At 34.2% G+C, this 13,967-nt stretch overlaps 1 protein-coding gene across 1 annotated transcript; it reads right to left on the bottom strand.

Moving 5' to 3' along the window:
- Nucleotides 1–9,943: 9,943 nt before the first annotated feature.
- On the bottom strand, nt 9,944–13,712 carry LOC124910671 (probable terpene synthase 9). Its single transcript, XM_047451348.1, has 7 exons — nt 13,436–13,712; nt 13,104–13,356; nt 11,720–12,110; nt 11,126–11,344; nt 10,913–11,051; nt 10,564–10,815; nt 9,944–10,368 (listed from the first exon to the last, which is right to left on the bottom strand). Exons 1-7 carry the CDS (start codon nt 13,655–13,657, stop codon nt 10,075–10,077), a joined length of 1,770 nt encoding a protein of 589 aa, XP_047307304.1. The 5' UTR covers nt 13,658–13,712; the 3' UTR covers nt 9,944–10,074.
- Between the last annotated feature and the right edge of the window lie 255 nt (nt 13,713–13,967).

Below are 13,967 nucleotides of genomic sequence, written 5' to 3'. Positions count from 1 at the left end.
AAAAATTAAGCATCATTATATATATGTATGTATATATATATATATATATGTATGTATATATATATATATGTATGTATACGTGTATATGTATATGTATGTATACGTGTATATATATATATGTATGTATATGTATATATATATGCATGTATATGTATATATATGTATGTATATGTATATATATGTATGTATATGTATATATATGTATGTATATGTATATATATATGTATATGTATATATATATATATATGTATATATATATATATATGTATATATATATATATGTATATATATATACATCAAATTTGGTATTGAATTTTAAATATAAAGTGTAGTTAGCCTAGTTGTTTAAAGGGTTGTACTTGTTTTGTTAGGTTGCAAGTTTGAAACATACAAATAACATTTTTAATTTTATTTTTAACCGTTTTATGTTTATGGGTGGGTCAACTCACAATCCGACCAAAGTATCCATTTACTCTCACATAAATATCCAAATTAATCACAGCTCTCAACCTGACAATCCGGACACTTTAAAAGTTAAGCATCATTATATATATATATATATATATAGATTAGTTAGTTAAAAAGTTGAACTTTTATTGTTAAAATGTCTCGAGTTTATCAAATTTGGTGTTGAATTTTAAATGTAAAGTGTTATTAGCTTAGTTGGTTAAAAAGTTGTACTTTTTTTCTTAGGTTGCAAGTTCGAAACATACAAATAACATTTTTAATTTTATTTTTAACCGTTTTAAGTTTATGGGTGGGTCAACCCACAATCCGACTCAAGTATCCATTTACTCTCACATAAATATCCAAATTAACCACAGCTCTCGACTCAACAATCTGGACACTTTAAAAATTAAGCATCATTATATATATAGATTAGAAAGATATATTAAAAATAATTAGAGGTGAAATTAAGTTCTAAATACTTAATTAATAAATGGAGCAGATCAAACCAAAATAATACTTATTTTTAACTAAAATCTTTTGCCTTTTACAATGTTGCAACTTTATAATACAAAACCATATTTTTTAAGTGAATATATATATATAATATACAATTTAATTTTTATATATATGTTGGGTCAAATTATTTTGACTAAGTATCAAAGTATTTTGACTATTGGAATTTTGATGATGAGTATAAACCTTAATTTAAGTCGTCTAATCGTTTTTGGTGCAGGTGTATCGAAAATATGTTATATTAGACTAAGTCTAAATGAGGCTCATTAGACTGATTGACCATTAGATGTATTGAGTTAGACGTGCAGTCTAACAGATACGTAGTTAGACGTGCAGTCTAACAGACGTAGTTAGATATACAGTCTAACGGATACGTAGTTAGACGTGCAGTCTAACAGATACGTAGTTAGACGTGCAGTCTAACAGACGTAGTTAGACGTGCAGTCTAACAGACGTAGTTAGACGTGCAATCTAACAGACGTAGTTAGACGTGCAGTCTAACGGATACATAGTTAGACGTGCAGCTAAACAGACGTAGTTAGACGCGCAGTCTAACAGATACGTAGTTAGACGTGCATTCTAACTCCTTCAGATTAGTCTGAAGGGATGCGTAGTTAGACGTGTCGTCTAATAGATGAAAGTTAGACGTGTAGTCTAACTCCTTCAGATTAGTCTGAAGGGAACAATAATTATACGTGTCGTCTAATCCCATTAGACCAGGTGGTCTAATGTATCCTGCTATTAGATGTGGGCGTCTAATTTCTTTAGACTTGTCAGTCTAAGTGAAAAACGTCTAATGCCATGCTTAAGTAGTTGCTTGAAGCTAGCACCCGTCTACCCACGAACAACTAGATGTATGCTACTTCTGCTCCACTTTCTAGTGAAGATCAATACGACAGCCAGTTGCAAACAATTAAATAATGCCATGTAAGCAAATATTCTTCCCACTACTTGTTTCTTGCATGAATATCCTAGAAGAATATTTGGCGCACTACTAGATAGGTACGACCACGATCCTGGTGCTTAGAGTCTGCTCTGTACTATGGATGCGTTCCAATGGAAGCTCGCCACGTGTCATTATGGAAGATTCGTCTGTTGGTACCTGCTCGCTATTTAAAGATCTTCAAGGACCACAGATGAATCATCGATCTATCGATACTCAGAGAGTTATACGCGAATATAAAAACTGATATACGAAAGAGCTTCTTTCTTGCTCTATTGTGTGTTTATCAAGAGAGAGTTAGAATCAAAGAATTGTTAGCTGAGTGATATACTTCATTATATTGTAAGTTGAACAGAGTCTGTTCTGTTCAACAGTGAGCTAATCGTGCAATTGTATTTGATTATAAGAAAAGTATAGTGAATCCTTCCGGTGGTTAGAAGAAGGGGTGACGTAGGAGAGTTTTTCTCTGAACATCCATAAACAAATTACTGTGTTATTTATATTCTGTCATCTTCTCATTCTTTGGTTCTTAGCTTTAAACATGAGCAAACGTTTCCGCACTTGAATCGTTCAAGAGTTTGCAAGGGTTTGTGTAGAATAGAAAGTGATTTAAATCCCTAATAGGATTTCTATTAAACCATTTTTCTGAAGCCGTCATCAATAGTCAGACCCCGTCTCTATCGATTATGCCAATCCTATCAATTGGTATTAGAGCTCTATTCTCTATTCTCAAGCCTCAAGAACCTGAATCATGTCTATCATCGACGAGATCCCTTTTCTGTCAAGAGACAATTGTGACTATTGGATGATGAGAATGCAAGCTCACTTGGCTGCCCTTGACTGTGATATGTGGAGCGTCATTATCGATGGCCCTATAAAATTTTTGATGCCAAGATGTGAGTGGACTACTGAAGAAAAGATGACCAACAACCTGGACAATGTGGCCAAAAATATTATGTATCAATCGATCAACATGAACATATTCTACGAGATCAAGTCTTGTTCCTCTGTTAAAGAAATATGGGAGAAGCTGACTCAGATCTATGGTCAAAATATTCAAGCCAAGAAGAATCAGAAGGACCAGAAAGTTTTCATGTGTGTTGAAAATAAATCTAAATGGGCCGACAGCGATTCAGATGATTCTCCTGAAGAAAAAGAGATTGAAACTATAACATGCTTGATGGCAGACGATCAATCCAAGGTACAAGTGAATGATGGTCTTGAGAAATATGTGTGGTATCTAGATAGCGGTTGTTCCAAGTATATGACAGGAAACTGACAACTTCTCACTGATATAACAAATTGTTCTGGACCTAAGATTACTTTTGGTGACAACAAGAAGGGTAAGACCATGGGTAAGAGTAAGATTATCCATGGTAATCTAACCATTAATGATGTGTTACTTGTTGACAATTTGTGCTATAACCTGATTAGTATTAGTCAGTTATGTGATAATGGTCTATCAGTTGATTTTCAAACTCATGCATGCCTAGTTAAGGATCAACATGGTAATATTTTATTAACCGGTAGTAGAATATGAAAATCATATAAAATGAATTGGCAAAAAGAGTCATCTAATCCTATGTGCATGATCGCCAAGAATGACCAGAAATGGTTATAGAATAAAAGGTAAAACCATCTGAATTTTAAAACCATCAACAACATTTGTTCAAACAACTTAGTTATTAGTTTACCTAAACTTCAGTTTTCTAAGGACAAGGTATGTTCTGCTTGCCAGTTAGGAAAATAGGGCAGATCATCGTTCAAAAGTAAATGGAAATCTCAATCCAGCCATTGCTTAGAATTGTTACACATGGATCTCTTTGGTCCAATTCCTGTAAAGAGCTTATGAGGAATGAGATTCGCCCTAATTGTTATTGATAATTTTTCACGATTTACATGGGTAGTATTTTTACCATCAAAAGATAAAACTGCTGAAAACTTAATTAGAATATTTAAAAGAATTCAGAATCAGAAATCTTTGAATATTGCTTGCATTAGAAGTGACCAGGGAACTGAGTTCACAAACAAATACCTTTCCTCTTATCTCGAAAAGTCTGGGATTAGGCACGAGTTGTCTAGTGCCAGAACTCCACAGCAGAATGACATTGCTGAGAGAAGAGTGAGGACTCTAAAGGAAGCTGCAAGATCTATGCTTACTGAATCAGACGTACCTTAGAGGTTCTAGGCAGAAGCCATAAATACTACTTGCTACACACAAAATTGGTCAATAATTAACAAACGTTTTGATAAAACTCCCTATGAACTGTATTATGGGAGAATTCCCACAGTTTCATACTTCAAACTATTTGGGTGTAAATGTTTTATTCATAACAATGGAAAGGTTTATTTGACCGCTTTTGATGCTAAAGTAGATAATGAATTCATACTAGGATATTCCTCAATAAGCAAGGCTTACAGAGTATATAACAACAGAACACAAACTGTTGAGGAATCTCTTCATGTTATCTTTGATGAGCCTGTTGAGAGTAACTCCATCGATCCCATTAACCTTGCTAACAGACTAAAAGCGACGAGTCTTGATTCTGTAAGTGAGGAAGAAGCTCTGGATAAACGGATTTCGTTGTCTGACCCTGTGGATGATCCGGTTGAAATTCAACCAGACGTACAATCTCCTATTCAACAAATTGTTGAGAGTTCGGACGTCGCGGAGTCACCTGTTTAGATGACCAATCCCTTTGGATCCAACTTCAGATGGAACAAGAATCATCCACCAAAATTGATCATCGGGAATCCTTTCTCTCCTAGAAGGACAAGACGTCAATTGATGGATGAAATGACAAATTCTGCCTTTATTTCTCAGATTGAACCCAAGAAAATTGGTAAAGCAGTGGTTGATCTAGATTGGATCAATGCCATGTAGGAGGAGTTAAACCAATTTGTGAGAAATAAAGTGTGGCATCTAACTCCTAGACCGACTGATTAGTCAGTCATAGGAATAAGATGGGTGTTTAGAAATAAGCTTAGTGAAGATGGCTTGGTTATTAGAAACAAAGCCAGTTTAGTTGCTCAAGGATACAGACAGGAGGAAGGTATAGACTTTGATGAGTCTTTTGCACCTGTAGCAAGACTTGAGGCAATTAGAATTTTCCTGGCGTATGCATCATTTAAGAATTTTAAAGTCTTTCAAATGGATGTGAAAAGTGCATTTTTAAATGGTAAATTAAATGCATATGTTTATGTTGAGCAACCACCTGGTTTTGTAGATCATACTTTACCAAATCATGTTTTTAAGCTTGACAAAGCTTTGTATGGTCTGAAACAAGCTCCTTGAGCTTGGTATGACACTTTGACTGAATTTATATTTGATCATGACTTTGTTATTGGAACTGTGGATAAAACATTGTTTAGATTCACTAAAGATTCTCACATTCTGCTTGTTCAAATATATATTGATGATATTATATTTGGATCAACTAACCCCAAATTGTGTGAGAAGTTTGCCAAGCTGATGCATAACAGATTTAAAATGAGCATGATTGGAAAATTAACTTTCTTCCTCGGTCTTCAAGTTCGTCAGCTGTAGAAAGGAACCTTCATCAATCAGGTCAAGTATACCAAAGAGTTACTAAAGAAGTTTGGGATGGAGAACTGCTCTTCTGCAGCCACTCCAATGAGCTCCTCTAGTAAATTGGACAAAGATGATGGTGGTCAAAGTGTAGATATCACAGCCTATAGAGGTCTAATTGGGTCATTGCTCTATGTCACTGTCAGTAGACCAGATATTCAATTTGTTGTTGGTTTCTATGGAAGATTCCAGGCTAATCCTAAACTTTCTCACTTTACTGCTACTAAACGCATTCTGAAGTATTTAAAGGGAACTCAAAATGTGGGACTGTGGTATCCGAAGGATTCCAGTTTTAATTTAACTGGTTTCTTAGATGTAGATTATGTAGGATGCAAATTTGATAGAAAGAGCACGAGTGGAACTTGCCAGTTCTTTGGAGATCGTCTTATCTCATGGTTTAGTAAAAAGCAGACGTTGGTTGCCACATCTACAGTTGAAGCAGAGTACCTTGTTGTTGGTAGTTGTTGCTCTCTACTTTTGTGGGTTCAACAACAGCTTAGGGACTATGGGATTGAGGCTGAAGAATCTTCAATTTTCTGCGACAACACTAGTGCTATCGCAATCACCTATAATCCAGTTTTGCACTCTCGGACAAAGTACATTGAAATCAGGCATCATTTTATCCGAGAGCATGTCAATCAGAAGCAGATTCGTCTTGAATACATCCCAATAGATCAACAAACTGCAGACATATTCATGAAGCCTCTACCCGAAGCTAAGTTTTCTCATTTTAGAACATTTTAGGACTTATTGATCCTGATTGATGTTGTTATGTGCACGAATTGAGGGAGAACATTGGTTCAAACGTAAGTGGACAGACAAGAAGATAGAGGTCTGAATACGTCCAATGGACTAGAAGTTTAAGAAGCATAACTACTTAGACGTACGTCTACTTAAGCAATTTTTATCTTCTTTCGGAAACTCGTGTCTTGGTTAATTAACATGTGCGGTTAGACGTGTAAGTCTAATAGACGTTAGACGTTTTTATGACAAGAGCAGTGGAAGCTCGCGTCTAACTATACACACGTGCAACACGTGGTGTTTATGTGTAATTAGACATCTACGTCTAATAGAGACGTTAGACGTTTATAAGACAAACATGATTAGACGACTACGTCTAATAGACGGATTTTCCCTATCAGAAGTGAAGAATGTGAAAAGTAGAATAAACGTCTAACTACTTGTGTATTTAGACTTTTCATCTTCTGGCTATTTGGACAGCTGTCTTCTACAAATGTATATGTCTATGTATTTTTCCCGCCAAAAATAAACCAGTCACTTCTCAAATAAATTGAAGACAAGTGTCTCTCAATTTGTCAAAAGTGAATAAAATTTCTGATTACTTTCTTCTATACGTCTAATATTAACTGTGCAGTTTCATGATTAATATTATTTGATAGTTGTGTCCCTTGGGAATAGGTTTCTGAGATGTTTGACGGTTGGTATAATCAGTAAACATTAATTGTTATATGTTAGCTTTCCAATATTTAATGAATGGCGTCACTCAAATGGTTGAGTACTCCTAAATCCTTGTCTCTCTCTCTAGAATTCGAATCATCAAACTCTTGTGTTCATCTTGCCAAAATGACTTTTTTTCCTGCAAAATCTCTGCAAGTAGACTTCAAATCTGTTTCTACTCTGACGACTCCTGGAATAGTTCAAATGTTTGAATCATTGAAAGCTTCTGGATTGAAGAAATTCATTTGCCCTCACTGCATTTATCACGAACAAGTTGTTCGTGAGTTTTTTGAAACCGCTAGCTTCTACCATAGTAAATACATTTATGCGAAAATTCTTGGAAAAGACATCTGTTTCACTGAAGAAACATTCGGCTTGTTCTTCAGACTCCCAACCAAAGGAATCCATGAGTTTCCTTCTTCCTCAAATGAGATTCTGTCTGAAATGATGAATGTCTTTTCAGATGAGATCGTCGAAGGAGAAACACATCCAGTTGAGTATCGCGGGAAGAGTAACTGCTTGAAAGTTGAGTATGCCCTACTCAACGACATCATCTCAAAATCCCTTATCGCAAAAGACTCCTCCTACATCTAATGTACGAAGGTCTTTGAAATAATGGTAGCCATCACAAGGGGTGTAGCCATCAACTGGTCAAAATTCCTCTTCAACAACCTAGTCAGAATGATCTCCTTCCGAAAGAAGATCTTCGGCTATGACGTCCTCTTTGCGCATTTCTTTGCTGTATTCTTGATGAACCTGGTCACGGGTTCTATTCCTCCTCCAAAATCTTGAACAGAGAGAAGGTTGTCGATTATGTTCTTAGGGTGAACAGGCGCAGATCGAAGAAGAGAAACAAGGACGAGCTCAACTCGGCTCTAACTTTAGCCCTAGAGTCTGTTGTTGATTCTCTTCTTAGATGATGTTAAAAAGGGGGAAGAGAGAAATGAGGATAGTGAAAAAGATTAGCCTTCGACTTAAGGGGAAAGAAGAATCTTTTGATGTTGTCGTGTGTTGTCCTGAATTTATTTCCTTTTGCTGTTTTTGAAAGATGTTTCTGTATTTTTCTTTTGAAAAACATTCCTGATTTTGCGTTTATTTGATTATGGTATTGATTACATTACTCATATAATCTTTTTGTTATTTATGCAAAGTTTTAACATCATCATCAAAAATGGGGAAATTGTTGGGTCAAATTATTTTGACTAAGTGTCAAAGTATTTTGACTATTGGAATTTTGATGATGAGTGTGTATAAAACTTAATTTAAGTCGTCTAATTGTTTTTGGTGCAGGTGTATCGAAAACATATTAAATTAGACTAAGTCTAAATAAGGCTCATTAGACTGGTTGACCATTAGATGCATTGAGTTAGACGTGCAGTCTAACAGATACGTAGTTAGACATGTAGTCTAACAGACATAGTTAGACGTGCAGTCTAATGGATACATAATTAGACGTGTAGTCTAACATATGTAGTTAGACGTGCAGTCTAATAGACGTAGTTAGACGTGCAATCTAACAGACGTAGTTAGACGTGCAGTCTAATAGACGTAGTTAGACGTGCAGTCTAACAGATACATAGTTAGACGTGCAGTCTAACAGACGAAGTTAGACGTGCAGGCTAACAGACGTAGTTAGACGTGCAGTCTAATAGATGTAGTTAGACGTGTATTCTAACAGATATGTAGTTAGGCGTGCAGTCTAACTCCTTCAAATTAGTCTGAAGGGATGCGTAGTTAGACGTGTCGTCTAACAGATAAAAGTTAGACGTGTAGTCTAACTCCTTCAAATTAGTCTGAAGGGATACGTAGGTAGACATGTCGTCTAACAGATGAAAGTTAGACGTGCAGTCTAACTTCTTCAAATTAGTCTGAAGGGATGCGTAGTTAGACGTGCCGTCTAACAAATGAAAGTTAGACGTCCAGTCTAACTCATTCAGATCAGTCTGAAGGGAACCGTAATTAGACGTGTCGTTTAATCCCATTAGACCAAGTGGTCTAATGGATACTATTATTAGACGTGGGCGTCTAATTTCATTAGACTTGTCAGTCTAAGTGAAAAAACGTCTAATGTCATGTTTAAGTAGTTGCTTGAAGCTAGCACCCGTCTACCCACGATCAACTAACTGTATGCTACTCCTGCTCCACTTTCTAGTGAAGATCAGTACGACAGGCAGTTGCAACCAATTAAATAATGCCAATTAAACAAATATTCATCCCACTACTTGTTTCTTACAGGAATATTCTAAAAAAATATTTGGCGCACTACCAGATAGGTACGACCACGATCCTAGTGCTCAAAGTCAACTGTGTACTATGGAGGCGTCCAATGGAAGCTCGCCACGTGTCATTATAGAAGATTCGACCGTTGGTACCTGCTTTCTATTTAAAGATCTTCAAGGACCACGGATGAATCATCGATCTATCGATACTCAGAGAGTTATACGTGAACATAAAAACCGATATACGAAAGAGTTGCTTTCTTGCTCTACTTCATTATCAAGAGAGAGTTAGAATCAAAGCATTGTTTAGATGATTGATATACTTCATTATATTGTAAGTTGAACAGAGTCTGTTCTGTTCAACAGTGAGCTAATCGTGCAACTGTATTTGATTCTAAGAAAAGTATAGTGAATCCTTCTGGTGGTTGGAAGATGGGGTGACGTAGGAGAGTTTTGCTCCGAACATCCATAAACAAACTGCTGTATTATTTACATTCTGTCATCTTCTCATTCTTTGGTTCTTAGTTTCAAACCTAAGCAAACGTTTCCGCCCTTGAATCGTTCAAGAGTTTGTAAGGATTTGTGTAGAATAGAAAGTGATTTAAATCCTTAACAGGATTTCTATCAAACCATTTTTCCGAAGCCGTCATCAATAGTCAGACCCCGTCTCTATCGATTACGCCGATCTTATCAATAATATAAATAAAATATTCATAGGACGTACAATATTTTTAATATAAATAATAAGATACAACAATTCCACACCAAATGAATTGAAGAAATAGTGAATTAAAAATCATGACATGAAAGAGAGTCACATAAGATAAATTCTGAAAAAATATAATTCATTGAAACTTAAATCATCACACACAAGATATATACTTTCGAAATGCAAAACCAGTTTAATAAATAGAAATTGGTTCGACAATCAATAAAGTTAGGCGATCTTTGGTTGATCCGGTAGAGGTGCCAATCCCATCCCCATGTTGGTATATAGATAAAGCGGTTCGTGTCATGTTGAGCGACAAAGTTGAGACAATGGCGGAACAAGACCTCTTTATAATAGTCTCATTAAGTTTTTTCCATGAATGGTTCATCATGCACTTGATAATGTCTCTTGCATTTTTTTCAGACACTCTCTTATGTATCATGTAACTATGAATAGACTTTGACACGTCTCCTCTAGCCATTTCTGCCTTCAAAATTTAAACACAAATTATATATTATAAAAAATACTATATCAACTTGAATCATACATTGACTAATCAATGAAATTCCGATTAATCCCTTTAAAATAATTCTATATTGTTATATTGTTATTTTATTTTTTTGTATAAAAGACTATCACAACCCCTACAATAATGACTCTATAATTCTAAGTTATGGATTACCTTAGATGTACCCATATCATTGCTTAGCCTTGTTATGAGACATGACCAATAAAGAGGCCCAGAGTCACTAATAGAGTTGTTGAAAAACGTCTCATTAATCGGAGATAACCCTAATAGTAAGCAAGTATGTACTATGGCTCCATGACCACCAACTGAAATCCATGCGTTTTTCAAGTACTCCTCTGGCGATGGCTCATACCCATCATAGAACCACTTGGCTTCGGTTAGATATGATCTACAAAGCCTTTCCCACTACACATATAGTATTTTACATATGAATATTTTAGTTAGTCACCTTTTAAATTTTATTCATGTCGTATGAAAATAAAAATTAAAGAAAGTCTTGAACCTCTTTCTTAACATATTCTATAACGACTATGTCGTGATCTCTTAAAACATCGTATGCGGTTTCGTTTCCAAAGTTGTACATAGCTAGATAACATATCTTCATGTATTGTGGGAGGTCATCCATAGCTTTCAAATCCCATCTAATTATTCAAATAATTCATGTGATTACTTATAATTTGATTTTTATATGCTTAATTGATGGTTAGATTCTTACCTTTCCACGGCAATCATGAAACTCTCTAGCTCATCGAGCGATCCATATATGTCGAAAATATCATCGATGGCGGTAAGTATGCATATAAATTTAGTGAGGGTTTTCCTACCTTTTGAGTATTGAGGTTCCCACATAATTCCCATTGCCCATAAATAGTTCTCCATCATTCTATCTCGAGAAAAACTCAACTTTTCTCTAAAACCCAAATTTTTCCACCATCTAGGAATCAATAATATAAATAAATGAGTATTTAGTCATTGTCTTTTAATAAAATAAAAAATGGAAAAAAAATAAAAGAGGGATTGTTTTGTAATTTGATATAAAAATAATGTTTCAATTAGATTAAATATTTGAGATCTAAGTTAAAAAGAGATTTTTATTTGACAAATTTTAAGATCATGTTAAAAAAAAAATGGTTTGATACATTTCTTTTGTCAAATTATTTTTTCTTTGCAAAGTAAAAGTTTCTTTTACCAAAAAGGTCCTCAAAATTATAGTTTTATTTTTAAAAAACATTCTTAAATTACCTTAAGGGTTTATTTTATGTCTAAAACAAAAAATATTTTAATAATCAATCAACAAATAGTAACATACTTTGTTAGTTCTTTAACCTCTTCTTGATGTATTGACTGCACAAGATTATAATCCAAAGTTGCCAACTCAAGTAGGACCCAAGAATTAATTCTGCCACAAACTTTAAACTGATCAATGAAGTTTCTAGCTCCCAATCTTGGGGTCCTCCAGTGCAGAGGGACTGATAATGCATCTTCTACTATGTTTCTCATATTCATATTATCATAATCAAGACGAGTTAACATAAATGATTTGAGATGTTTCACACTAAAATCTCTGGCTTCTTTTATGTCATCATCTTCCCCACACATCCCGAGAAACGAAGACTCATATAAATTCAAGAGCCCTTCTAGATCATCACTTAGTCTTTCTAAAAAGTGCCCATTTTCATCCTTGAATTCATCAAATACATCTTCAATAGATAAAAATAGGTATGTTAATTATAGAAATACTATATTGATAAAATCTTTAAGAATTCAAAACTGAAGTCAGTTTAAGAGTTTGACTAATATATATAAGCGGATCTATATAGGGTCATCGTATACTAAAACTCAAAAAAAATAAATATTATTACTATCTTATTTTATTTCGGATTCTCCTATTTACTAAGACCATTCTTATCCATGATAAAAAAAATGGGTCATGAGGTTGGTTATGGTTGATCTTGTCAATTTACCATGACCAAATGTTTGGTCATTCCATCACCAAAACCATGTCCGAGTCTTTGATTTTGTCAAATTATAACAAAAATCACAACCAAGGTCATTCAATCATATGCTGCCATTTGTCAGCATCTGATTGGTTGCCCATATTTTGTTTATTTCTTATTTTTAAAACCCGATTTTAATAATATTTATAATTTTAAAAAAAAATTATATCAAAATTCATAATTTTTCGAGATCTATAAATAGAGACAACTCTTACTATATTTCGGAGCACAAAAAAAATCATTATTTTCTCCATTTTTACTAATTATCCTAATTTGTTTACAATTATCCATAATTAATACTAAATTATTATTATTTTTTTAAAATTATCCATAATTAAATATTATTATTATATTTAAAAATTATTTATTATTTTTTTAATTTAAAAATAAAAATAATATTTTTTAATTTATTATCAAGATTTTGTTAGTCATGAATAAGCACAATAACAAAAATATAAAGACTAAGACTATAACTATGATTTTTTTTTTCATGGATAAGGATGGTATATTTTTTTTTGTTACGGTTTTAACCAAAGAGGGAAAAAGGAAAAAGAAAAAGGAAAAAACGGTAATTGAGAATATACTCTCAACCTATTTTGTATTGAATTTGTTTTTAAAATTTGTTTATTACACTAATTTAAGTCCTTACATTTTTTAGATAAGTTTTAATGTCTGAATCTATCTTTACTCGTATACCTGTGCTTACGAAATGACCACGTTGGCGTAGAAGACGAAACCGCAGTGCGGTTGTTGAAAGACAGCTTCCATTGGCAACAAACGACGTGACGAGGTCAAAAGCGGCGTCGATTTCTTGATTGAAATGGTAAGCCACCCCGGACCGTTGGATAGAGTCGATGAGCTTCAAGAGGATTGACACGTCCTTGGTGGATTTTAGCAACGTGCTAACTTGCTCCTTCAATTTATCCAATCTGTTTCCGTGTACTTCATACTGCACAATTAAAAAAATAATGATCAGTTTAAATAATGATTAGTGATGATTATGAGCAGTTTAAGAGAGGATGGATTACGGTGTAAGAGGTGGTTAATGATTGAATAAGCTTTGGATCCCAAATGGTGGGATGGTAATCGGCTGATCGCCGGTGATTGACACCGACCTGATCGGAAAATTGATTTACATTGATGGATGCTGATGGCCTGATTCCATGGTTTTTATAAGTTATTTTCATACCAAATCTTGATGATGAAGGTTGGAATGCTAGCTGAAACTGAAGGCTCTGAGATATCATCATTATCTCTTCTTTTTAATGATTAAATAATATGTATTATGAGAGAGAGGCGATATTGCCAATGGGCGGAGCTACTTTATTTATATATATATATATATAAATTCGAAAATTTAAGAGAAAACAAGTTCACGTGGTAATGACATGTTAGGTGGATAAGAGAAAGAAAATTTTAAAAAATGTATGCAAGTTAGTAGGAGAGAGAAAATAAAAAATGTCTCCAACGTGGTATATTATGTGAGTAAGAGAGAGAAAATTTTAAAAATGTCATGTAATGCATGTCAGTAGAAGAGAGAAAATAAAAAATGTCCCGAAA

The sequence above is a fragment of the Impatiens glandulifera genome, chromosome 7 (genome assembly GCF_907164915.1).
Source record: "Impatiens glandulifera chromosome 7, dImpGla2.1, whole genome shotgun sequence".
NCBI lineage: Eukaryota > Viridiplantae > Streptophyta > Magnoliopsida > Ericales > Balsaminaceae > Impatiens > Impatiens glandulifera.
Note: the sequence above shows the minus strand (reverse complement) of the source record. Positions and strands in the feature narration are given on the sequence as shown.

Excerpts from the sequence above, each read along its gene's own strand:
- LOC124910671 (XM_047451348.1), bottom strand. The coding sequence starts at position 13,657 with ATGATGATATCTCAGAGCCTTCAGTTTCAGCTAGCATTCCAACCTTCA. Across the intron at positions 12,111-13,103 it reads TGGTCATTTCGTAAGCACAG|ATGTATTTGATGAATTCAAG; the intron begins GTATACGAGTAA and ends TATCTATTGAAG. Across the intron at positions 11,345-11,719 it reads GAGGTTAAAGAACTAACAAA|ATGGTGGAAAAATTTGGGTT; the intron begins GTATGTTACTAT and ends ATTGATTCCTAG.